The sequence below is a fragment of the Dendrobates tinctorius genome, unplaced genomic scaffold, assembly GCF_039654945.1.
Source record: "Dendrobates tinctorius isolate UK_male_01 unplaced genomic scaffold, ASM3965494v1 ptg000138l, whole genome shotgun sequence".
Lineage (NCBI taxonomy): Eukaryota > Metazoa > Chordata > Amphibia > Anura > Dendrobatidae > Dendrobates > Dendrobates tinctorius.
Window position 1 is genome coordinate 4824254 of NW_027361806.1, and position 26541 is coordinate 4850794.

Genomic DNA, 26541 nt, shown 5'->3' on the forward strand with positions numbered 1-26541 from the left:
AGACCATTCCATCAATGTCTGCATTCCAAAACGTCACTACTTCCCTTCCGATCCCCGACGTGTTCCCATACAGTAGTTTTCTCCCACATATGGGGTATCAGCATACTCAGGACAAATTGGACAACAACTTTTGGGGTCCAATTTCTCCTGTTACCCTTGGGAAAATAAAAAAAATGGTGACTAAAAGATCATGTTTGTGGAAAAAATACGAATTTTTTATTTTCACGCCCGGGCGTTATAAACTTCTGTGAAGCCCTGGGGGGTTCAAAGTGCTCACCACACATCTAGATAAGTTCCTTAGGGGGTCTAGTTTCCAAAATGGTGTCATTTGTGGGGGGTTTCCACTGTTTAGGTACATCAGGGGTTTTCCAATCGCGACATGATGTCCGATCTCAATTCCAGCCAAAAACGTCAAATGGCGCTGCTTCCCTTCCGAGCTCTGCCATGCGCCCAAATAGTGGTTTACCCCCACATGTGGGGTATCAGCATACTCAGGACAAATTGCACAATAACTTTTAGGGTCCTGTTACCCTTGGGAAAATAAAATTGGGGTGAAAAGATCATTTTTGTGGAAAAAATATGATTTTTTAATTGTACCGCTGTACGTTATAAACTTCTGTAAAGCCCTTGTGGGTTCAAAGTTCTCACCACATATCTAGATAAGTTCCTTGGGGGGTCTAGTTTCCAAAATGGGGTCACTTGTAGGGGGTTTCCACTGTTTAGGTACATCAGGGACTCTCCAAACGTGACATGGCGTCCGATCTGAATTCCAGACAATTTTGCATTGAAAAAGTCAAACGGCGCTCCTTCCATTCTGAGCTCTGCCATGCGCCGAAACAGTCGTTCCCCCCACAAATCAGGTATCAGCGTACTCAGGACAAATTGCACAATAACTTTTGCAGTCCAATTTTTCCTGTTACCCTTGGTAAAATAAAAAAAATTGAACCTGAAGTATTTTTTTTGTGAAAAAAAGATGTTCATTTTTTTTTAAATATTCAAAAAAATTCCTGTGACGCACCTAAAGGGTTAATAAACTTCTTGAATGTGGTTTTGAGCACCTTAAGGGGTGCAGTTTTTAGAATGGTGTCACTTTTGGGTATTTTCTATCATATAGACCCCTCAAAGTGGCTTCAAATGTGATGTGGTCCTAAAAATAAAATGGTGTTGTAAAAATGAGAAATCGCTGGTCAACTTTTAACCCTTATAACTTCCTAACAAAAAAAAATTTTGGTTCCAAAATTGTGCTGATGTAAAGTAAACATGTGGGAAATGTTAGTTATCAAGTTTTTTGTGTGCCGTATCTCTGTGATTTAAGGGCATAAAAATTCAAAGTTGGAAAATTGCGAAATTTTCAAAATTTTTGCCAAATTTCTGTTTTTTTCACAAATAAACGCAAGTTATTTGAATGAAATTTTACCACTAACATGAAGTACAATATGTCACGAGAAAACAATGTCAGAATCACCGGGATCCATAGAAGCGTTCCAGAGTTATGACCTCATAAAAGTACAGTGGTCAGAATTGTAAAAATTGGCCCGGTCATGAACGTGCAAACCACCCTTGGGGGTGAAGGGGTTAAAGAAGTGATGCCATTACATGTTTTATTGGTTACACCTGTGGAAATGTGCACGTAGTGTAGTGTCAGTGTGTTAATACACTCAGCGACTGACGTCTTCTCCGATTTCCAGCGCTGTTTCAGTTCTCTTCTGAATCAGAGCAAGACTTCAAAGGCTTACATTGTAAAAGAGATGTACTGCTCACACATAAACCCCAGTGTGAGCCGACAAGTTGGAATAGCCGCGTCATGTGACTCAGTAGAGGACCTGAGCTGTGCAAAAAACTGGAGAAGACGGCGATCTGTGAGCTTATTAACACTTACACTACACTGTGTGCAGAATTATTAGCCAAGTTGTATTTGAGAGGATTCTTTTTATTATTGAACAACAACTATGTTCTCATTCAACCCAAAAGACTCATAAATATCAAAGCTTAATAGTTTTGGAAGTTGGAGTGTTTTTTTTTTTTAGATTTGGCTATTTTAGGAGGATATCTTTTTTTTCAGGTCACTATTACTGTACAGAATTATTAGGCAACTTAATAAAAACCAAATATATACCCATCTCACTTGTTTATTTACACCAGGTAAACTAATATAACAACACAAAATTTAGAAATAAACATTTCTGACATTCAAAAAAAAAAAAAAAAAATCAGTGACCAATACAGCCACTTTTCTTTACGATGACACTCACCTTCCTTCCATCCATAGATTCTGTCAGTTGCTTGATCTGTTTACGATCAACATTGCGTGCAGCAGCCACCACAGCCTCCCAGACACTGTTCGGAGAGGTGTACTGTTCTCCCTCCCTGTAGATCTCACATTTTATGAGGGACCACAGGTTCTCTATGGGGTTCAGATCAGGTGAACAAAGGGGGCCATGTCATTATTTTTTTCTTCTTTTAGACCTTTACTGGCCAGCCACGCTGTGGAGTATTTGGATGCATGTGATGGAGCATTGTCCTGCATGAAAATCATGTTTTTCTTGAACGATACCGACTTCTTCCTGTACCACTGCTTGAAGAAGGTGTCTTCCAGAAACTGCCAGTAGGTCTGGGAGTTGAGCTTCACTCCATCCTCAACCCGAAAAGGTCCCACAAGTTCATCTTTGATAATACCAGCCCATACCAGTACCCCACCTCCACCTTGCTGAGTCAGAGCGGAGCTCTCTGGCCTTTACTGATCCAGCCTCGGGCCCATCCATCTGGCCCACCATTTCATCAGTCCATAAACCTTAGAAGAATCAGTCTTAAGATATTTCTTGGCCCAGTCTTGACATTTTATCTTATGTTTCTTGCTGATAGGTGGTCGTTTTTCAGCCTTCCTTACCTTGGCCATGTCCCTGAGTATGGCACACCTTGTGCTTTTTGATACTCCAGTAACGTTGCAGCTCTGAAATATGGCAAAACTGGTGGCAAATGGCATCTTGGCAGCTTGACACTTGATTTTCCTCAATTCATGGGCAGTTATTTTGCGCCTTTTTTTTATCAACACGCTTCTTGCAACCCTGTTGGCTATTTGCCATAAAACGCTTGATTGTTCGGTGATCATGCTTCAAAAGTTTGGCAATTTCTAGACTGCTGCATCCCTCTGCAAGACATCTCACAATTTTTGACTTTTCAGAGTCCGTCAAATCTCTCTTCTGACCCATTTTGCCAAACGAAAGGAAGTTACCTAATAATTAAGCACACCTTTTATAGGGTGTTCATGTCATTAGACCACACCCCTCCTCATTACAGAGATACAAATCACCTGATTTACATAATTGGCAGTTGGCTTTCAAGCCTATACAGCTTGGAGTAGGACAACATGTATAAAAAGGATGATGTGATCAAAATACTCATTTGCCTAATAATTCTGCACACAGTGTACATACACATTTACATAGGTATAGCCATACCTATAACAATTTTAATGGGAGTTCTTCTTTCCATCACAGACTTATTGTGATTGCCGCATGAAAGCAACAACTCCCTGACATGTTCGCTCATCACTAACTCCTATCTCTCTCTACCAATTTCCTGTAATCGTCTCATGCATGTACTATGTCTCTGGCTGAGCTCTGAGATCCTCTCTCCTATCCACATCCCCCACACTACGGCAGCAGCATCTCCTGCTTGAGCTTTTATAGTGGCTATCAGTGACCTCATATTTATAGTCTGTTATGATTTTGATTGGCTGTACTATATGCGGGTGCATGCTTCGAGGCATTACGGGGAAGCACAAAGAGCCACGCATGAGATCATATGCTCCTTCTGTCTTATGCTATTTTGTAATATGACGGCAGGCATTTTCGGGGATTCGTGCAAAACAAAAGAATTATTAGAAGTCGCAAAGTTCAAGTTGTGGATGGCTCCAATCCACCCTAACTCTTATCTATGGGCAACTACCTCAAATAATCTCGACTCACACACGTTGGGACCAATAGCTTTCACTAAGAGGATTTGGAATACCTGTATGAAAAAATTCCCACTGATGTCGAAATGCTCTCCACTAACCTCCTTTTTGTTTAATCCCAAACTACCAGACAGCTTTAGGGGGAACTTGATTAAGTTGTGGTTTGATATGCGACTTTTTTGTTTTGCTGATATAGTTGATAGTCACTCTAGATCCTTGTTACCTTTTGATAAGATACAATTGGGCTTCGACTTACCTTCAAACTCTTTCTGTCGGTATTTACAAATTAGGCATTATATGCAGTCTCTTTACTCTTCCTTAGTAGTCTTCAAACCAACCCGCTTTGAGAGACTCTGCAGGGCAGGAGTATCGACCAAGGGTCTTATATCTGATATCTATAGGATTTTATTAGACCCGTATCCGGAGGAGTCTCCAAGACACTCCTATATGGACAGGTGGGAGGGTTTCTTGGGGGAATCTCTTTCTCCGGGGGTGTGGCAGGGGGTCTGGAGGAGGGCAACTAAGGGTACGTGCACACGCTGCGGAATCCGCTGCGGATTAATCCGCACGGATTTTGCAAAAACCGCAGATAATCCGCAGGTCCAAAGACCTGCGGATTATCTGCGGTTTTGCCTGCGGTTTGGTCCTGCGGATTCACTATCTCCACAATGGTGGAGATAGGAACCCGCAGCGGTTTCCGCAGAAAGAATTGACATGCAATTCTTTCTGCGGATTCAAAACCGCAGCAAATCCGCGCGGTTTTTTCCGCAGCGTCGGCACAGCGTTTTTTTTCCCCATTCAAATGAATGGTACTGTACACCGCAGGTAAAACTGCTGAGGGTCCGCAGCGGCCAAAACCGCTGCGGAAACGCAGCGGAATCCGCAGCGTGTGCACACAGCCTAAGACTTCCACTTGTTATACGTATAAGGAAAACCAGTTTAAATTACTTATGTTTTGGTATCATACTCCTTCGTTATTGCATAAATTTAATCCTAATATATCTGGGCAATGGTTGAGATGCGGTTCTGATGAAGGAGACCTAACCCATATTTTTTGGACTTGTTCAATCATACAAGGGTTTTGGAGTAGGGTCAAAACTTTAATCTTCGAAGTTACGGGTCTTCATATTCCATTAGACCCTAAATTCTACTTGCTCAATATCCCCCCATTCCAGATTGGAAGTAGGATTCAGCAGATTCTTTTACATCTGATCACAGCCACAAGATGTTTAATAGCAAGGAAGTGGAGGCTGGCTTATCCTCCGTCACTTAACGAGTTGCATTCGCGCATATAGGACATACGAAGTATGGAACATCTCACTGCTTTAATAAATAATACGTTTGAAAGTTCTGAAGCAACGTGGAATCTGTGGGACGTATACTGGGCTCGGAAGGCTTAGTATCGATATTTACTCAGCAAAATGTGCCATCTTTCCCTGGGATCTTTCCTCCTTCCCTCCCTCGTGTTTCACTGTCTTGTCAATTATATTTGTCTCTATTATGTTTGTTAACTGTTTTGCATTGAATGATTACATGCATTGTATCTTGATGTGTTATCATTCTGTAACTTTCTATTGGAAAATCAATAAATATCCAGTTATATAAAAAAAAAGTCGCAAAGTTCAAAAGAATTTTGACAAATTTGAACCAAACTTGATTTGTACAGAATCTATTCGCTCATCTGTAATAGAGACCTACCCACATCGACTCAAGGCCGTAACATCTACCAAAGGTGCCTTTACTGAGGACTAATGTCGGAAGGGAGAGAATAATTATATGTACAGTTGGACCCATGTCATTCACCAAACATTTCTCATGGTGGACCCCGTTTCAGCCTAGATAAGTAGATGCAGTTCTATCACATCGTAGACTATATTTCTTCTCGTCGCTACCCAGCTCAATACGAATTCTTTACCTTAAATGGAAATGTACTGGGAAGGGAAGACAATCAAATACTTACCATAACATTTGTATCTACTGTTTATGGAACCTTTTAGCCACGAATGATCAACCATGAGAGGGAACTAATTAGTATCTTATTTCCTAAAAATGGACTATTCCTTTTATTATGATTTTCCCATACGAAACCAGATGATACAAAGGGCAACCAAATACAGATGTGCTTTTTATGGGAAAAGTTGTATTTAATATTAATTAATATGCAAAACTTCTGCCAGTTTTCTGTACCATAAACATTGAACTTTAGAAAACAGATCTGCATTCACTTAGCTATGTAAATGTGAGATCCTGCCTTCACCGAGTTCAGTCGATGTTTTTGCATTTTCATTTTTTATTGTAAGGGAATTATAAATGTGGATGGGAAAAACCTCCTAAGTCCCCGTTCACACGTTCAGTATTCGGTCAGTATTTTACATCAGTATTTAGAAGCCAAAACCAGGAGTGGGTGATAAATACAGAAGTGGTGACGTGTTTCTATTATACTTTTCCTCTGATTGTTCCTCTCCTGGTTTTGGCTTCTAAATACTGATGTAAAATACTGACCAAATACTGAACGTGTGAACGTGGGCTAATCATTGAGATCTTTTTTATTCTGCTAGTCACTTAAAGAGGACATTTCACTGTTTGTTTTTTTTTATGTGATTGCCTCCTCCACTTGTTGCTGTCCCACTAATTCTTTCACAGTTTTTCTTTTTCTTCTGTGAACCTCCATTCTAAAGTTATGCCCCCATATAATTATGGTACATATTTTCCCTTCAACCAACTGGGCGTATACCAAAAGGAGTTCTTCGTGGGTGTTTGCTTTTTTTTTTTCCTCTGATACTGGCCAATCAAAATAAAGCCACGCCCACAAAGAAGTTCCGTACATACTTTCAGTTAGTTAAAGGTAAAACTTACGTCTTTAACTTTGCAATGGAGGGTCACGGAATTATGGAAAAAAACCTGTTCCAGAATCAGTAGAGCAGTGACAATTGGAGGAGGTGCTCAGATTAAATACAAAAAAAATCCAGGGAAAGGTCCTCTTTAACCATTTCAGCGCTACAAAATTTATACTCTTCATTACCAAGCCCTTATGGAAAAAATGTTTTCATTTTTTTATTGGATTCAGAGAGTCATAACTTTTTCATTTTTCATTTACATAGACACTTCAGAGCTTATTTTCTTCACGTGTTACGCTGTATTTTTTAACGATGCCATTTCGGGATACGTTTAACACATTTGATTAGTTTATGGGGCGAGTAGATCTGAGGTTTTTAATTTTTTTTGTGCTTTAAATTGATACCATTTACTGTATGGCATAAATAACATTTTTCTTTTACTCTGTACAGTTACGGTGATGCCAAATAGGTGTCTTTTTTTTTTTGTACTTTTGAACAATATTCGTACATTTGAAGAAACAAATACCGTAATAGTTTTATGTTGCCACATTCCAAGAGCAATCACTTTTTTTTATTATTTTTCTATTGCTAGCAGCCATGTAAGAAAACCATTTGGGGTACATGCAAATTGATTTTTTTTAATTTTTGAGAAGGAAAAAAAAGGAAAAAAAAAAGTGAGGCCGCGTTGCTTGTATGTATTGTATCTGTTATTTTTCACGGATATTGCACTTACCCATTATAATCTATGGTGCTTTTCATGTGTCCATGCAAAACTCTCAGAGATGTGTCTGTTTTGTTTTTTTTCTCTTGGTATCATTGATGAAAAACAATTGCAGCACACGGATGTCATCAATGTACCTTCCGTATTGAACATTGCAAAGGATAGAAGCTTTCTAATTTGTTTATTTTTTTTGTATCCATCCGTCAAAATACTGATGGTAAAAACAGACACACGGAGCGCACACTGACGACACACTGATCCAAAACATTGATGACACCGGTACCATATTTTCACTGCCGTGTTTAAACACAGACACGTGTGAATGAGGCCTTACGGATGTAAAATTGTCAATGAAACATTCCGTAACAATAAGGTGCGTGTTCTTCCACAAGGAAGTGGATGCAATAGTCACTACAATTCTTGTTTGTGCTTGTTTTATTATCTCACCTTCACACTGTGCAGTATCTCGTCCTGGGCAGGTTGCATTTTGATCACTTGTTGGCAGCTGTTACATTTGTGTGATTACATTTGTGTGATTACATTTGTGACACATCTAGCTAGCTCTGCTTTCATACATGCCTGTGTTTTTTGACCTGGTAATCAGGGTTATTTGTTGCCTTTGGTGCCTCTTTGACATATAGAACATCAACACACAAAATGGTCCCGAGTCACCAAAACCGGGCGTTATTCCTGCTGGTCTTAGGGCACCTGCAGACAAAGCGTGTGAAAAATCGTCAGAGTTTCATTCAGACAAATTGGACAATTTTGTTTCTAATTTTCATTAGATATTCATCCACGTGTCAGTTTTATATGTCCGTGTGCAATCAGTTTTCATACAACTACATTAACCCCTTTCCGGCATCGGGTGTAAATTTACACTCCCTCCCTTTGATGTCGGCCCCGGCGGTGAGCCCACATGTGCCCGGAACAGTCGCGATCCACTCGCGGCTATTAACCTGTTAAATGCCGCTGTCAAACACTGACAGCGGCATTTAACATGCGCTCCTGGCAATCGTGATGGAAATCCGCCTACCGGTGACCCCCGTCACGTGATCGCGGGTCACCAATAGGTTGGCATGACAGCCAGAGGTCTCCTGGAGACCTCTTTGGTTGTCACTGATTGATTGCTATGAGCACCACATGGTGGTCGGCGCTCATAGCAAGTGAATAATTCTACTACATAGAGGCGAACTGATCATCTCCTCTATGTAGCAGAGCCGATCGTATTGTGGCAGCTTATAGTCTCTGATGGAAAATACTGACCAAATACTGAAGGTGTGACGTTAGCCTAAAGTAGTGCATTCTGCAATCTTTGTCTTATGGACACTCGGACCGAGAAGAAAGTCGTTTACCTGAACAGCCCTGTTGAATAACATGGGTCAGCGTGCTGTCCGATTTATACGCTCGTCTACATGAGCCCTAAATGAAGGCGACGTTGTGGAGTGAGACTCACCTGAGTCATTAAGAGGTGCACGCCAGGTGTAATCGCTTTGATGAATCGGGGCCATTTCTGCCATCTGATGTCGTTTTAGAAGAACGGACTGTAGCAGATTTTGCATGGGCAGTCTGCAGCTCCAGGTGCACCATATTACTTGTCGATCATATATCAGGTACATACACGTTTCCTTTATTTGTTTTGTAATATATGATTCATTCTCACTAAAGGCACAGACAGTTCTATAAATTGGAAGACAGAAAATATTTGTTTCTCTCTTTTAACTCCTGGAGACGAATATCCTTTGGGTGTGTGCACACGTTGCGAATTGTGCTGCGGATTTTTCCGCGTGGACTCGGCAAAATCCGCAGGTAAATCCGCAGGTCAAAAGACCTGCGGTTTCACCTGCAGATTAGCCTGCGGTTTGCCCATGTGGTTTGACACCTGATCATGGAGCAGGTGCCAATCCGCTGCGGAATCTTCACAAAGAAGTGACATGCTGCAGATTTAAAACCGCGGCAAATCAGCACGGAAAAATGCGCAGCATGTGCACTGCAGATTTCATTTCCCATTGACTAACATGGTACTGTACACCGCAGCAGAATCCGCAATGTGTGCATAAACCCTTTGATGCGTCCATGATTTTTTTTTTTTTAACAGGAGAGGCTTGAACAGATTTTTCTGACTGTATTTATCAGCCTTTTCCAGTTCAGTGAATGCAGCTCATGTCTTCATATCGCATTTATGGTCTGTACACATGTATCACTTAATCTTAATGATTTATTATGGTCGTTTAATGTGCTTGTAAAAAACAAAATGTCTGTCTGCGATTTTTCTTTTTTTGAGAAGCTGTCCAGGAAAAATACAAAATCAAGTCCGGCAACCTTGATCCCGAGTTATAATCCTGAGTTCCAGAAATGGCGTGGTTTGCTGAGCTACTCTGTTTCTGATGACAAGGATGAAGACTCCAGCTGTTCCGGATTAAAACTCCAACGCTCCACCGCAGCCATCATCTGCCAGGAAAGATGCAGACTTGTCTTGTGAGTCAACGTAAAAGTCAGGGATCCAACATATGACATGAGTGACGTACAGTTAGGTTAAACAGCTCAAATTTCAGCTACATGTAGAGATGGCTTAGGCCGGGGTCACACTAGAGAGGAATACGGACGAGTGAGAGGCGTTAAAAGCACGCATTAGACACGGACCAATGATTCTCTATGGGGCAGCTCCCAACAGCCGTATATTTCTCGTCCGTATTCTACAGTCCGTGCCAATCACAGCATGCTGCGATTGTCAGCGTACTACGCCCGTAGTACGCCAATGCAAGTCTATGGGTGCGCAAAAAATACGGATTACACACGGACCACACGTGTGACTTGCGAGAAATACGCACCCGGTGTCTTTTAGAAAAGCCGGCAATTCAGTGCGCTATACAGTAAACTCACACTGACAGGTTTAATAACGAAAGAATAGATCTAGACACATAGAATGCATATATATATATATATATATATATATATACATACATGTCATTGAGACACATATATATATTTATATTTCACAGAGTTCTTCATAGCAGAATAGCCGCTAATTCAATTGCCGGCTTCTATTAAATCCTTCCCCAACCCGACATGAAATGACACATGGTTTACATTCAGTAAAGCATTTCATTTCATTTTTTTTTTGTATGTCTTTCATTAGTAATTAGATGAAAAAAACATGAAATGAAATGGTTTACTGTATGTAAACCATGTGTCATTTCATGTCGGGTTGGGGAATGATTTGACAAAAGCCGGCAATTGAATTAGCGGCTATTCTGCTATGAAGAACTCTGTGAAATATAAATATATATATGTGTCTCAATGACATGTATGTATGTATGTATGTATGTATATATATATATATGCATTCTATGTGTCTAGATCTATTCTTTGGTTTGTGTTATAAAACCTGCAAGCCGGTGAGAAAATCTCGCTATACGGATGCCATACGGATTACATACGGATGCTGACATGCGCAAAATGCACGACCACACCTTGCTTACGGATGACATACGGATCACTATTTAGGGGTCATTCATCCGTATTACGCCTGTAAAATACTGACCGTATTTTGCGTCAGTTAGTGTGACCCCGGCCTTACAATGCATTTTGGAAAAGGTATGGTATTTAGTCATGGCATACATAAGGATTAAGAACTAAGGACAGTGCCTTGTCCGAAAAACATTGCATTTTGCTTTAATACCTGAATTTTGAGCTGTTTAAATAAAAAGCGGTGAAGTTTCAGGAGCGGCTGGAGTCTTCGTCTCATCCTTTTCTACTTTTCCACATTTTTTTTCACGTTAGACCCCAAAAGTTAAATGTATTTTATTGTTTACTGGGATTTTATTTGCTATACCGGCACAAAGTAGAAAGTATTTGTGACGTGTAAAGGAAGTGACACATGGTTTTCTAAATATATAAAAAATATAGATCTGAAAAATGTGCATTTGTCTTCAGTGGGACCACCTTCTGTAACATGCTATCGTTTCTACGGGTGCTACAGAAATAATATCGCTCAGTAGCCCATGAAATAGGAATAATCCTTTAGACCATGGAATGTTCACACAATGTGATTGTGCTGCAGGTTTCTTGTTTTTTTTTTTTTGCAATGATTTTTACTGCGATTTTAAAAAATTGGCAGGAAATACAGTATAGATGCATCATGTGAGCATGGTCTTCATGTGCATCGGTGTAAAGCAAAAAAAATCCAATATTTTCTAGTGTAAGGCTATGTTCACGCTTCGCTTTCTTTATGCAAAGTTTAAGCTGCTTACGAAAAGCAGGTTTTTCATAGTTGTTTTTTTTTTCGTCAGTGTACAGTTATCTCTTGTGCATGCTGATAAAGTTCAGTGCATAAAAAAATTATCTGATTCTACTTCAAAAAGTTTGGCCACCCAAAACGCAGCAAAATCTGATACCTGCGGGGGGGGGGGGGGGGGGTAGCGTTTTTTTGCACCACCCGTTGCTTTCAATGGGTAAAAAACGCTGAAAAATTGCTAAAAGGAGTGACATGCTACATTTTGCAAAAACACAGCTCTTTGACAAAACAGTCAGGGAAAAAAAAAAAGAAGCTGTGTGCGTAAGATTTCTGACATCTCATAGACTTTGCTGGTACTGTGAAACGCAGCTCAAAATTTGCATTCAAAAATGCAGAAAAAAAAAAAACACTGTGTGAACATAGCCTTTGAGCAGCTTAGGGTCTGTGCACACGTTGCGGATTTGGCTGCGGATCCGCAGCAGTTTTCCATGCGGTGTACAGTACCATGTTATCCTATGGGAAACAAAAACCGCTGTGCACATGCTGCGGAAAAATCCGCACGGAAACGCAGCGGTTTATTTTCCGCAGCATGTCAATTCTTTGTGCGGAATCCGCAGCGTTTTTTAGGCCATGTGCACACGCTGCGGTTTTTGCTGCGGTTTTGGCCCTGCAGAACTGCAGCAGTTCCGCAGACATGGTACTTTACCATGTTAGCCTATGGGTTTTCACAACCGCAGTACTCACGCTGCTGTTTTTTACCTGCGGAAAAGCTGCGGGTTTTTTTCCGCAGCATGTAATTGTTTCTGCGGATTCTGCTGCGGTTTCACACCTTTAACATAGTAGAGGTGTGAAACCGCAGGGCAAAACCGCAGGCCACTTTACCTGCGGTTCCGCGGGAAAAAACCCGCAGGTGAATCTGCAGTGTGTGCACATAGCCTTACACCTATTCCATTATAGGAATCCGCAGGTGTAAAAACGCAGGCGAAATCCACACTAAATCTGCAGAAAACCCGCAGGGAATCCGCAATGGAATCTGCAACGTGTGCACATACCCTTATAGGTGAGAGCTTCCTCTACTCCCCTTTAAAAGGCAAAAGATCACTTTCAGACAGACATATCATGGTCAGACTATACTTTTCTTTGTGTTTCACCCCCAGGTTTGGGTTACAAATATATACTGTATATACCCCCGAAATCTCACTCTGTCACATCTGTCAATCCAATGTATGAGTAGGTCCATACGCATTAATTACCATTTTTTTAAACTGTACACTTGCGCAGAATGCAACAAATAAGTATTAACTTTATTTCTACAGTAAACAGGCATCTATACAAAAATAGATTTTTTTATTGCAATAAAAAACAGTAAATAGGTTAATATTACTATAAAACAGTACAAAATGTCTGACAGTTTCGATTTTTTTTTTTTTTAACAGACCACCGGTACATGTTAACTGATACCAATTTATTGCTCGGTAATGGTTTAGTGGTTTATTTTGTTCCCCCCCCCCCTCTCCCCCAACGCATAGAACAAGAACCATCAATGAACGTTTGACCCATTGTAACACATACAGGGTTAATGCCGCCTGACATAATTGTCAAAAAATAGACTTTAAATATGAATAGTATACAAAATATAAACACGGTTAAGAGATAGGTTAATAAATAAATTCTTGAAAAGGAAAATGTATCATACAAAAAAAAATAAACACAACAAATAAATAAATAAGTTAGAGGCAATAAATAGATGCTGATGGCTTGAAAGGACAAAGAAACGGAGAATCCACGCGGTTCGTGTTCTGTGTACTTTACAAGTAGTGACCGATGAAGTGCAGAACAATATAATGGCGTTGTGAATGATACGGAGGATTAACTCAAAATAAAATTAAAAAAAAAAAAAAAATCATTCTGTAGATTTCCCTGAATATCTTAGTAAAAAACACTCCTCCCGTCAGTTTTTATCCTCTTGATGTGCAGAAACCTAGTTAATTCTCCTCTTTTCTATTAGGTCTATGACATCACAGGATTTAAAAACTGACTAGCTGAATCCTTCTATACAGAAAATCTCATCTCCCTGTATGAGTCATCACTAGAACTACAATTCTACATCATTGCAAAGTCCCTGGCCCAGCTCAATCCCCTCTTCAACTCCTGACCAAGGTGCTCAGCTCATCCCCCCCTCCCCGTCAGGGACTTTGCAGTGATGTAGAATTGTTGTTTTGATGATGACTCATGCTGGGAAAAAAAAGACTTCCTGTTTCTACATAAAGCTTAGAAGAATTCAGCTAGTCTGTTTTTAACATATTATGTTCAGCATTAAAGGGGTTGTTCCATAAGGACATTGTCTTCCTACGTGTGATATCTGTAACACAGCTTGTGAAGGAACATGGCAAAAAAAAATCAAAACAATGGAAACAATCTCTGTATGAAATCAGCTATATAGATGTACAAAAAGGGCCCACAGATTTCTACACTTCCCTTGCAAATTGCTTTTCCCTATATGAGGAGTTAGGTCGTCCCATAAAAGCCTCCTAGTTATTATAGTACATAGAACATCACCTCTCCAAAAAAGAAAAGTTACTATTTGTAAACAGTATACAACATAGACTGATACAACGGTGCTGTATGAATCGCAATGTATCGCTACTTTGCCATGTTTTTGTTCTTTGCTCACAGCTGTTCATAATACTATTCTTGTTTTATTTTTCTATTTTTTTTTCTTGCTTTTAAAAGTAAGATATGAGAATAAAAAGCCAAAGAATCGAGGAAGAAAAATCCATGTTCTTGTCTTTAAGGACAGGGGTCATGTGAGCGATTATTCTCTCGTGCGAGAAAATCCGCTCAATTATGGCAATGACTCTCTGATTGGAGTTTGATCTGAGTATTCTTTTAGGATGTGTGCACACGTTGTGGATTCGTCTGCGGATCCGCTGCAGATTCGCAAGTGATGTACAGCACAATGTCGGGCTACGGAAAATAAAAACTGCTGTGCACTTGCTGTGGAAAATTCCGTGCTGAAACGCAGCGGTTTATTTTCTGCAGCATGTCAATTCTTTGTGCGGATTCCGTAGCGTTTTTACACCTATTCCATTCTAGGAATCTGCAGGTGTAAAAACGCAAGGGAAATCCACACTAAATCCGCTGGTAAAACACAGGTATTTTGCCCTGCGGATTCTGCAGATTCCGCGTGGAAAAATCCCCAGACGAATCCGCACATACCCTTACTGTGATCTGAATTGCTCAGATGAAAGGATCGTCTCCCAGGTGCGGAGAAGATGCAGAAATTGATTTTTCCATCTTCTCTATTGTTTCTGTGCGTATACATCGGACTACACTCAGATGACATCTGAATGCAGTTCGATGTTTCACATGCACCCATAGACTTGTATGGCTGCACAGGATCCGATTTGCGGAGCCAATCAACGTATGCTGCGATTTTTATTTATTTTTTTTCCATATCCGCACTGCCGATAAAACATTGCAAAGCGCTCATCCGATATATACACTTGCGTGACCAAGCCCTATAAAAAATGACAAACAACTGCAAACTGCACAATTATAATAGCTCGTTTCAGCAAACTTGTATGTAAATGAGCTATTAAGATCTATGGGAGGGACATAGATCTCGGAGAATAGATCTTAACAGCTCAATTACATATTAAGAAAAACATGGATTTCTCTGGAATAATACATCCGATCGGAGATATCAAGGTATCATTCTTTTCGGCTTCACATGACCTACATGCTCGTGTAGATGGCTTTGGAGGGTTGATCTTACTGAGAGATTCCCTTTAAGAATTGCAATGTGAAAAAAATCAGACAATATATGGTTGAATGAATTTGTTTTTGATGCACATAGACTTGATTGGGCGAAGGTCATCCAAAATACGGAAGAGACTAGGGCGTGCTGCAATTTTTTTCATGCAAAAAGAAAAAGGTCATCTGAACAGCCCAATCGAATAACATTGGTTCAAAAATATGGTGGTGTGAACATGAGCCAACGACTGTATTGTGAAAGGATGAGATTAGTGAGAAGTTTGAGGATTTTGATGGTGTTATCACTTTAAGGCTAACTGCACACGTACCAGAACTCTCGTGGAAATTACCTCGAGAGTTCCGGAATTCCATTCCGCGGGAAAATCGCATTTTAAATTCCCGCGATTTTCCAGTGGAAAAACTAGCATTTTGCAAGCGTAATTAGCTTTCAAAATGCTAGTGTTTTCCAAGTGATCTGTAGCATCGCTTGGAGAACTGATTGACAGGTTGGTCACACTCGTCAAACATAGTGTTTGACGAGTGTGACCAACTTTTTACTATTGAGGCCACCTATGCGGCATCAGTAGTAAAAGATAGAATGTAAAAAAAAATAAATAAAAAATGGTGTTATTCTCACCTTCCGACGTCCCGCGCATCCGTTCCCAGTAATCCTTTGCGAAAATGCCCGCGATGATGTCCGTTCTCGCGGTAATTCGCGATGACATCGCGCGAATGACCGTGAGACTTCGTGATCCCGCGAGAACGGACGCCATTGCGGGCATTTTCGCAAAGGATTACTGGGAACGGAAGCGTGGAGAGAGGCGGGAAGGCTGCGCGGGACGCCGGAAGGTGAGAATAACAATATTTTTTATTTTAAATTCTATTTTTTACAGGGATATGGTACCGAGAGCCTGGAGGACAGACTTCTCTCCTCCGGACCGTGGGTACCATCCGCAATTGTTCTGCTTACTTTCCGCATGGTGTGCACAGCCACATGCGGGAAGTAAGCGGAACAATGCATTCCTATGGGTGCGGGATCGCCGCGATTCCGCAAATTAATGAGCATGCTGCGTTTTTTACCGCGAAGAGATTCTGCCGCGGTAAAAACTGCAGTATTAGCACAGCATTGCGGAATCCCATAGGAATGCATGGGATGCTTATTTTTCGCGTTTTCGCGGCAAAATCGCGCGGTTAAAACCGCCGCAGAAACGCGAAAAAAACGCCACGTGTGAACTCAGCCTAACCATTAGTGTAATAACCTAATACCTGATTTTATCATTAGCATTCATAAGGGTGTGATACGTTATGTTTATACACGCCGTGATTGCTACATCACACTGACTTTTATTGGGCACAGTAATTAAACCCTATATCTTACTTTAACCGTTTTGTTTCCTCCTTTAGCATTTAATAATTTGATTATAGAAAGTAGGGATGGGTGTGAGAAAGGAATACAATATGTGGCTCAGGTTGTTTTTTTTTTTTCTTGCTCCTTTATCGATAACGATGCTTATAATTTTGAGAATATTTCCGATTAATTTTACTAGGAAAACGGTATCAGAAACGTCAGAATACTTTTTCGCAGTCACCGAACCCTATAGCTCTTTTGTTGCGGAAGCCTCCTGTGAATCCTTCTGTCACTTTGTAGCAGGAGACATCAGAAGAAGCAGCTCGGATTTAATCTTTGGTTTTGCCAATTTCTTAGGGATCGAGATCCCGATTAGGGTGAGTGCGCACAGTGCGGATTGAGCTGCGGATTTTTCTGCACGGATTTGCAGGTAAAGTGACCTGCGGTTTACCTGCGGATTTGCCTGCGGTTTTCCCCTGTGGTTTGACACCTGAACAATGGAACAGATCTCAAACCGCTGCGGAATCCGCACAAAGAATTGACATGCTGCGGATTTAGAACCTTGGAAAATCTGCAGCATGTGCACTGTGGTTTTGAAATCCCATAGATTTGCATTGTACTGTACAATGTCAGCGGATCCGCAGCAAAATCCGCACCGTGTGCACATACCCTTAGTGATAGTGGAAAGTGAAGAATATCGACGGCCGATATATATTGTGTGTGACGTAGATTATACCGATGAGAGGCGCTAAACTCATTTCTTGCTTTTTCTTTTGAACTATTTTTGATGGGATTCAGCTTTTTCACACTTTGCTGATCTATAACACATTTTTGCATTACTTGCACATTACATTTGGTGACGCTCTGCACAATAAATTATCACAGAGACATAAACTAAGTGTCGATCGATTATCCTTCCAAACCTGCATGAGTTGATATTGATTCTGCAGATTGAGACTGATGGAAGATAAAGATAATTTTGTCTCTTCCGATTATGAGCCCTAATTAAAAATTCAGAATCCAATACGGATAAAATGATATCAGAAAGGGCTTGTTATATTGGACGAGTGCTATATGTGGCTTTCATGGATAACGCTTGTACTTGTGATATTCCATGGGGCTGTGCACATGGCCGACTTTTTTTTTTCTTTTGACCAAGCGGAAAAAAAAAACTGAGACATGTCCAATTTTGAGCCACGTGTTGGATTAAAATCAGTAATTCAAGTCTATGGATCTGTGAAAAACACCGGACCATGCTCTGATGACATCTGAGTGCAGTCTGATTTTCATGTACTGATAGAGTAGAGAAGGTGGAGAAACTTTTTTTTTTATTTCCTCTCCAGCTCTGAGAAAACTCTGATCAGAATACTCGGACCATTTTTCTCAGATGGACAGAAAATGTGCACCTACCCAAACCGTAAATCGATGTTCACATGCAGCGTTTTTGCAGTATATTTTGCTGTGTTTTTTTATGCAAATTAAAAGCTGATTTTTACAATACCAGAAAAAGCAATGAATCTTCTTAATTTTTTTTTTTCAGACTGATTTTAAGGACAGATGCGTTTTTTTTTAAATCTGCAGCGTGTCAATTCTTTCAGCATTTTTGCTGCATTTTTTTCACCCATTGATGACAATGAAAAAAAAGTGAAAAAATATTGCAAAAAAATGCAACTGTGCTTTTGAAACATTTTTGGGTCATAAATGTAACTTGACTAGACATGTACTGTAGACAAAGCACGCTGCAAAAAAAAAAAAGTAGCAAAAACACTGCGAAAGCGTGATGAAACGGGGAGTTTTGAAAGCAGCAAAAATACTGCAAAAAATGTTGCGTGTGATCATAGCCTAATAGTAAAAGTGCCTCTCACGTGATATTCTTGTATCCTCTCTGCGATAAAACACAACCGTGTACAGAGCCGGTATTCCACGGTCTACCAAAGAGGAGGTTATATGAACTTACGACTTTTCTTACTCGTCTCCCAATTATCTGTAACTTTTACAAAGTCCGGTTTGCAAATGTTGTGCCCATTATTTCAAGCAGCCATGTGACAGTTTTATACATTAGTGTCTACGTATATAATATAGTTGGTTGACCATCGGTGAGGGTTACTTGGAGGACTTGCCAGGCTTCCTTGGTCTCTTACATTATGTGCCTCCATGAGTCACTTCTAGACGTCGCTCTATGTTCTGATAGGTTTGTGCTGAAGTTCATTACTTTCAGTAGCGGTAAAAACTACAAAGAAACCTTCCACCTCACAGCAAAAACCCAATGACGTCAAAGCCGGAGCCGGTTGTTAACCAAGTCGATAGATTTTAGACAACAGAGGTGAAACTTGTAGGACCACTTTGTGTTACGTGCCTTGTACCACGGTGGCTCCTCGCTTCCAACTTCCCGACCTCTTCTGCCTTTACTCTTCTCGGTCTGTTACCAGGAGCCGTGCATTATTTCCGCCGCGCGTTCGTCTTGCAGAGAACATCAGCTTCCACAGGTGCAATTAGCCGCGGACAAGTTTTCTACCACTTGCCAATCATTGTTGATATCCAGGAAGGATGCAGGTTGATAAGCGCCGGGTCTGCAGCATGGCTGGTTACTGACCCGCTTGTGTGAGCTGTGGGTGATGCGATTGCTCTTCAGCAGGGTAGTCAGTGTGAGGTCGTAATTATTAGATTTTTGGCAGGACCCCATGCAGTAAAAAAATGTAATGAATTCGTCAGAGTCATATCCTAGCCCGAGGTCCCGCACCTTCACCTGTATACTATGTCTGCTGCAGTCTCTATTCTTATTACCATTTTCACCTTTTCCAGCCTTCTTGTTCTTCTTTTTGCCGGTAGGAGAACGTTCAGCACGAAAGAGGACGTTATCCGGTAATTCGTCGTCACTTTGGCTCGTTAAGGTTACATTTTCTGCAAAATAATAGTCGCAGGTTAGTGTCATATGTTTCCTACATTAATTATCAAAGAGAAACTTCTGTATAAACTGATCTATTCTAGTCACAATTAGTGATGAGCAAACGTGCTGGGATAAGGCGTTATCTGAGCATGCTCGAGTGCTAGCCCAGTGTCTTCGGCGTGCTCGAATAATATGTTCGAGTCCCCGCGGCTGCATGACGCCGGCTGTTAAACAGCTGCAACACATGCAGGGATTGCCTAACAAACAGATAATCCCTGCAGGTCTTGCGACTGTCGAACAGCTGCGAGACATGTAGCTGTGGGAATTCATATTTTTCGAGCACGCTGAAGGCACTCTGTTAGCACCTGAGCATGCTCAAATAACCCCTTATCCCAGCATGTTCGCGCATCACTAGTCCCAATCCTTCTGAATTTGATACTGAATTTGCCATCTGGACACAGTCCTTCCCTATTCTGCATCCACTGCTCGGCAAAGGCTGTGAGGCCCATTGCATCTTCCTCCCCTAAGGGCAGTTTCACACGTCCAGATAATTCCGGTACCGGGAAAACCGGTACTGGAGCTATCCATGTCCGTGTGTCCATGTAGATACATAGGCCATCCGTGTGACATCCCTGTGCTATCCGTATGTCCGTGTGTACCATCTGTGTACCATCCGTGTGCTATCCGTATGTCCGTGTGTACCATCCGTGTGCTGTCCGTATGCTGTCCCTTGTGTCCGTGTTCAGGTATTGGAAAAACTAGTTTCAATGATAACCCTTTGACTTTTAAAAACGCACACGGACAGCACGCGGACAGCATCCGTGTGCGGTACGTGTTTACACGGACCCATTGACTTGTATGGGTCTGTGTGATCCGTGCTGTTGCACAAAAACGGATATGTCAGCGTCTTTTGCACACGGACACACGGTCCGTGAAAACACGCTGACATCTGAATAGACACATTCATTCGAATGTGTCTACGTGTGTCAGTGTCTCCGGTACGTGAGAAAACTGTCACTACACGTACCGGAGACACTGACGTGTGAAACTGGCCTAACATATACTGTGCCTTGAAAAAGGACTTTTTCGCACTTCACCCACACACTTACCGTAAATGTATTTTATTGGGATTTTATGTGCTATACCAACAAAAAGTAGCAAGTGTTTGTGAAGTGTAAATGTAATGATACCTGGTTTTCTAATTATTTAAGAAATATAATTCTGAAAATTCTGACATGCATTCTGTAGTCTGATACCCCTATATAAAATCGTGAGTTACCAACTGATTCCAGAAGTCACATAATTAGTAAATTTGGTCAACTTGTGTGTAATTTCTTCTCAGTATAAACACAGCTGTTCTGTGAAGGTCTCAGAGGTCTGAGAACATTAGGGATCAAACATCATCATGAAAACCAAGGAACACACCAGTCAGGTCAGGGATAAAGTTGTGGAGAAGAGTAAAAGCAGGCTTAGGTTATAAAAAAATAGTCCAAGCTCTGAAGATCTTATGGAGCACTGTTCAATCTATCAACCAAGGCACAACTACACACCTAACAAGACATGGCCATCCACCTAAACTGGCAGCCCAAGCAAGGAGAGCACTAATTACAGAAGCAAACAAGAGACCCATGGTCACTCTGGAGGAGCTGCAGAGATTGCAGGTCAGGTCGAAGAATCTGTCCACAGGATAACTTTGAGTCATATACTACACAAATCTGGCTTCTTTGGAAGAGGGGCAAAAAGAAAGCCATTTTTTTTAAAACAAGCCATAAGAAGTCCCATTTACTGTATGCAAAAACCCATGTAGGTAGCACAGCTAGCATGTGGGAGAAGGTGCTCCGTTCAGATGTAATCAAAGTAGAACTTTTAGGGATAAACGCAAATTACTGAGTGGTGAAAACTAACACTGCAAATCACCCTGAAAACACCATCCCTAGCGTCAGAGATGGTGGTGGCAGCATCCTGTTGTGGAGATGCTTTTCTGCAGAGGGAACAGGGAAACTGGTCACAGGTGATGGGGAGATGGATGGAGCTAAATTCAGGGCAATCCTGGAGGAAAACATGTTAGAGGCTGAAATAGACTTGAGCCTAGGGTATAGTTCACCTTCCAGCAGGACAATGACCATAATCACACTGCCAGAGCTACAAGGGAGGCTTGAGATCAGAGTATATTCATGTGTGAATGGCCCAGTCAAATCCCATTCAGAATCAATGGCAAGACTTGAAAATTGCTGTTCAGACGCCTCCATCCAATCTCACTGAGCGAAAGTAAGTGTGCAAAGAAGAAGGGGCAAAAATGTCACCTCTATAAGGGCAAAGCTGGTAGAAAGAGACCCCCAAAAGACTTGCAGCAATAATTGCAGCAAAAGGTGATCCTACACAGTATTGACTTAGGGGGGCAGAGTCCAAATGCATTTCACAATTTTCAAATCTATATTTTTAGAAAACCCTGTATCACCTCCTTTACACTTCACAAATACTTGCTACTTTGTGTTGGCATATCACATAAAATCCCAATAAAATACATTAAAGTTCACAGGTGCAACATGGAAAAAATGTGGAAAAGTTCACGGCCTATGAATAATTTTTCATGGCACTTTAGAGCGTCCACAGATGAGCCTGAAATTTCAGCTAGCGATGGTAGCAGTAAAATATCATTGCCCAGGGCAAACTACTCAGGATGAATAGACATTGAGGCTGATTTATTCAAGGTTTCTAATAGTAACAATAGTAATGAGCGAGAACTGCCGGCGCGGGGACTCAATCATAGTATTCGAGCATGGCAAAGTCACTCGGTTAGCACCCGAGCATGCTCAGATAACACCTTATCCAAACACGTTCGCTCATCACTACTATTGTTAGTTAATATTTCTATGATTGCCGACTATTTCTATATTTTCTTATTACTTTATAGCAGCTCTCAATATCTTACTTGCACAATTCTTTACACATAAAGTAAATATATATATATATATATATATATATAACATCAGATGTCTCTACTCACCAAACACCGGACTTCCTGGTGATATTATGGTTTGTTCTACGTTCTCCTCAACTATAAAGTCCACGCTCTTGGTTTCAACTGTTCCAAAACTGTCAGCCTCCATTTCTGTATTGGACTTCCCCTCCATAACTGGAGTTGGAGAGCCGGTGGTTATCATCGCTGACAGAAGCAGCAGTGATACTGCAAGACTCCAGAGTGTTACCTGGCGAAAAAAAAAAAAACCCCGTAAGTAACGCAGGGTCATGTTCCATAAACGAAGCGTTCCCTATGCTTTCCTTTTTCCAGTGCTATATTTTTAATAAAGTCTTGTTTCTCATCTCTATATTTTTTACATGAACTATTGAACAAGTTTATAAATTGTTTGGTTTAATACTCATTTATGAAAGTACAGATGGACAATATATTAAAAAATCTTTCCATTGTCTTGGTTTCTTTACTGTGCTTTGAGTTGTTTGCTTTTTTTTATTGTGGTTGTTACATTTTTTGTTAACTCCTCAACAGATAAAACATCTGAGGGAGGTTATGGCGCAGGCTCAAGAGCTGAGGCTGCCACATACTCATCTGGTGCCAACTGTGTTATACAGTTGATACCTTCCTTTAATTGCTAGATATATTTATCTATGGATCTATCTATGACCTTGATCTATCTATTTATCTCTGGTATCTATTTATCTATGGATCTATCTATCTATCTACAGTATCTATCTATTTATAGTACAACACCTAAGTGAGACTAGCTCATAATAGCATTATAAAATAAGTGAGGATATTCACTGGAGAACAATAATTAAACTTGCTCAAAATTAGTGAATAAACCAAAATGAGAAATATGTATATAAAATGTAGAATTTTTATTTGATCATAATATCAAAATATAGATGAAATAAAAAGGGGAAACCGAATGATAAAATATCCAGAAACTACAGCACACTGATAATTATAATGGGTACAAAGACTAAATAACATGATCCTACATATTCAAACCCCATATAAATAGCCTATTAAATAATTATAAACAAGTATAACAAACATGCATAAGTGAAAAGAGGCATAGATAAAAGGAGGAAAGAAATAACAGAGTAAAATATACCAGCTGTGGCTCCTGTGACTCCAAAGCACGTTTCGCCTATTGGCTTTCTCAAAGGGTATCCTTGATATTTATATGGGGGTTTGAATATGTAGGCTCATGTTATTTAGTCTTTGTACCCATTACAATTATCAGTGTGCTGTGGTTTCTCGATATTTTATCATTTGGTTTCCCCTTTTTTTATTTCATCTATATTTTAATATCATGATCAAATAAAAATTCTATATTTGATATACATCTTTCTTATTTGGTTTATTATCTATCTATCTATCTATCTATCTATCTATCTATCTATCTTTCTATCTATTATCTAGAAAAAGAAACCCAGCAGCAGTGGCGGATTAAGTGGACTATGGGCCCGGGGCTGTTCATAAAACCTGGGCCCCTGTACCCCCCTTCCCACCTGAGCGCTGCGGTCCCCGTGCGGGAATTGACAGCCGTACGGACCGCAGCACTTGGTTTGCTGCGGGTCCATACAGAAAACCCACCACCATTCCACCACGTGTGGACATGGCCTAAAAAGACGTTGCACATAAGCTGTAGGCCTACGGCCAATACGCACAAAATCGCCCAACGTGATCCTGGCCATAGGGGATCCACTTTAATGTCCCCACTTTAATTTGAAGTCCCCTTACTTCATCCATTGCAGTCCCCTATCACCCACTCACTTCATCTGCAGTGCCGCTTCATCATTTGCAGCCCCTTATCCCCCCTTCCATTTTATCATGTGCAGTCCCCTTCCCCCCAACTTCATGTGCAGCCCCACTCCCCCATCATCATGTGCAGTCCCCCTTACCCCCAATTCATCATGTGCAGTCCCCCTTACCCCCAATTCATCATGTGCAGTCCCCCTTACCCCCAATTCATCATGTGCAGTCCCCCTTACCCCCAATTCATCATGTGCAGTCCCCCTTACCCCCAATTCATCATGTGCAGTCCCCCTTACCCCCAATTCATCATGTGCAGTCCCTCTTACCCCCAATTCATCATGTTCAGTCCCACTTACCCCTTAATTCATCATGTGCAGTTCCCCTTACCCCCAATTCATCATGTGCAGTCCCACTTACCCCTTAATTCATCATGTGCAGTCCCACTTACCCCTTAATTCATCATGTGCAGTCCCACTTACCCCTTAATTCATCATGTGCAGTCCCACTTACCTCTTAATTCATCATGTGCAGTCCCCCTTATCCCCCACTTCATCATGTGCAGCCCCACTTATCCTCCACTTCATCATGTGCAGCCCCACTTATCCCCCACTTCATCATGTGCAGCCCCACTCACCCCCCTTCATCATATGCAGCCCCACTCACCCCCCTTCATCATATGCAGCCCCACTCACCCCCCCTTCATCATGTGCAGCCCCACTCACCCCCCTTCATCATGTGAAGCCCCCACTCATCCCCCCTTCATCCTGTGAAGCCCCCACTCACCCCCTTTCATCATATACAGCCCCCAGTCACCCCCCCGTCATCATATACAGCCCCCAGTCACCCCCCCGTCATCATATACAGCCCCCAGTCACCCCCCTTCATCATATACAGCCCCCAGTCACCCCCCCTTCATCATATACAGGCCCCAGTCACCCCCCCTTCATCATATACAGCCCCCAGTCACCCCCCTTCATCATATACAGCCCCCAGTCACCCCCCTTCATCATATACAGCCCCCAGTCACCCCCCTTTCATCATATACAGCCCCCAGTCACCCCCCTTTCATCATATACAGCCCCCAGTCACCCCCCTTCATCATATACAGCCCCCAGTCACCCCCCTTCATCATATACAGCCCCCAGTCACCCCCCCTTCATCATATACAGCCCCCAGTCACCCCCCTTCATCATATACAGCCCCCAGTCACCCCCCTTCATCATATACAGCCCCCAGTCACCCCCCCTTCATCATATACAGCCCCTGGGCCCGGGTGCCACTGCCAGCTGGAGCTGCCGCAGCAGGAGCCGCCGGCACCACCACTCACTGTCTTGGAGTTGGAGCAAGGACTGATGAGCCTCACTCAGCGAGCCGCAGCACCAGCCACTCACTAGGTGTCAGGACTCAGGTCAGGAGATGTGCGACAGTGCGCCGCCCGTCGCTGATGTCCGGTCACCGCCCGGTCCCTCCATGTCCAGAGAGAGGCGCGCAGCACGCTTCACAAGCTCCTGCTTCCTCCTTCCGCCCCGTCCTGTCTCCGCCTCGTCACTTCCTCCCTGCGTCGCACACGTGACAAGAGACAGGGGAGGGGAGCTCTCCACGGTCTCCACCAATCAAACGACACTCCTGGGCTGCGATTGGCTAATGGCACGCGTCTCCTGCCGGCACCACTGATTCAGATTCAAGGTCGCATTCCCCAGTAGTCAGACAGTGTGTCACCGTGTGTGGGCCCTTCCGTCACGCCAGGGCCCCGGCACTTGCCCGGGTACGCCGGGTGCTGACGCCGGGCCTGAGCCCGCCCCTGCCCCTGGGCCCCCAAAAAACCTTGGGCCCGGGGCGACCGCCCCATCCGCCCCTATTAAGATCCGCCATTGCCCAGCAGCACTCTGCATAAGTTTAGGCCATGTGAAAACACTAAAAAAAAAATATATATTTTTTACTTTTAGTTCAGGATATTTGTGTTTTTTGCTTTTTGTTTTCTCTGGTTAATGGTCATGTGTTAATATGCACTTACATTGTGCATACACATTAACTTACTTTTCTCAGTTCAGATTTGTTT

At 41.8% G+C, this 26541-nt stretch overlaps 1 protein-coding gene and 1 long non-coding RNA gene across 2 annotated transcripts in view; both read right to left on the reverse strand.

Annotated features, from left to right (window-relative positions):
* The window catches only part of LOC141048882 (uncharacterized), a 36664-nt gene extending 28446 nt beyond the window's left edge, over window positions 1-8218 (reverse strand). The window contains exon 1 of the long non-coding RNA XR_012220168.1: window positions 7961-8218. This is a non-coding gene — a long non-coding RNA (uncharacterized lncRNA). The remainder of the gene's footprint in view (window positions 1-7960) is intronic.
* A 4807-nt stretch (window positions 8219-13025) lies between these two features.
* Window positions 13026-26541, reverse strand: part of ARTN (artemin) — a 66434-nt gene continuing 52918 nt past the window's right edge. The window contains exons 4-5 of the mRNA XM_073544476.1: window positions 22746-22947; window positions 13026-19752 (exon numbers count right to left, since the gene is read on the reverse strand). Of these exons, the coding sequence (XP_073400577.1) occupies window positions 19325-19752; window positions 22746-22947 (630 nt within the window). The 3' untranslated portion in view covers window positions 13026-19324. The remainder of the gene's footprint in view (window positions 19753-22745; window positions 22948-26541) is intronic.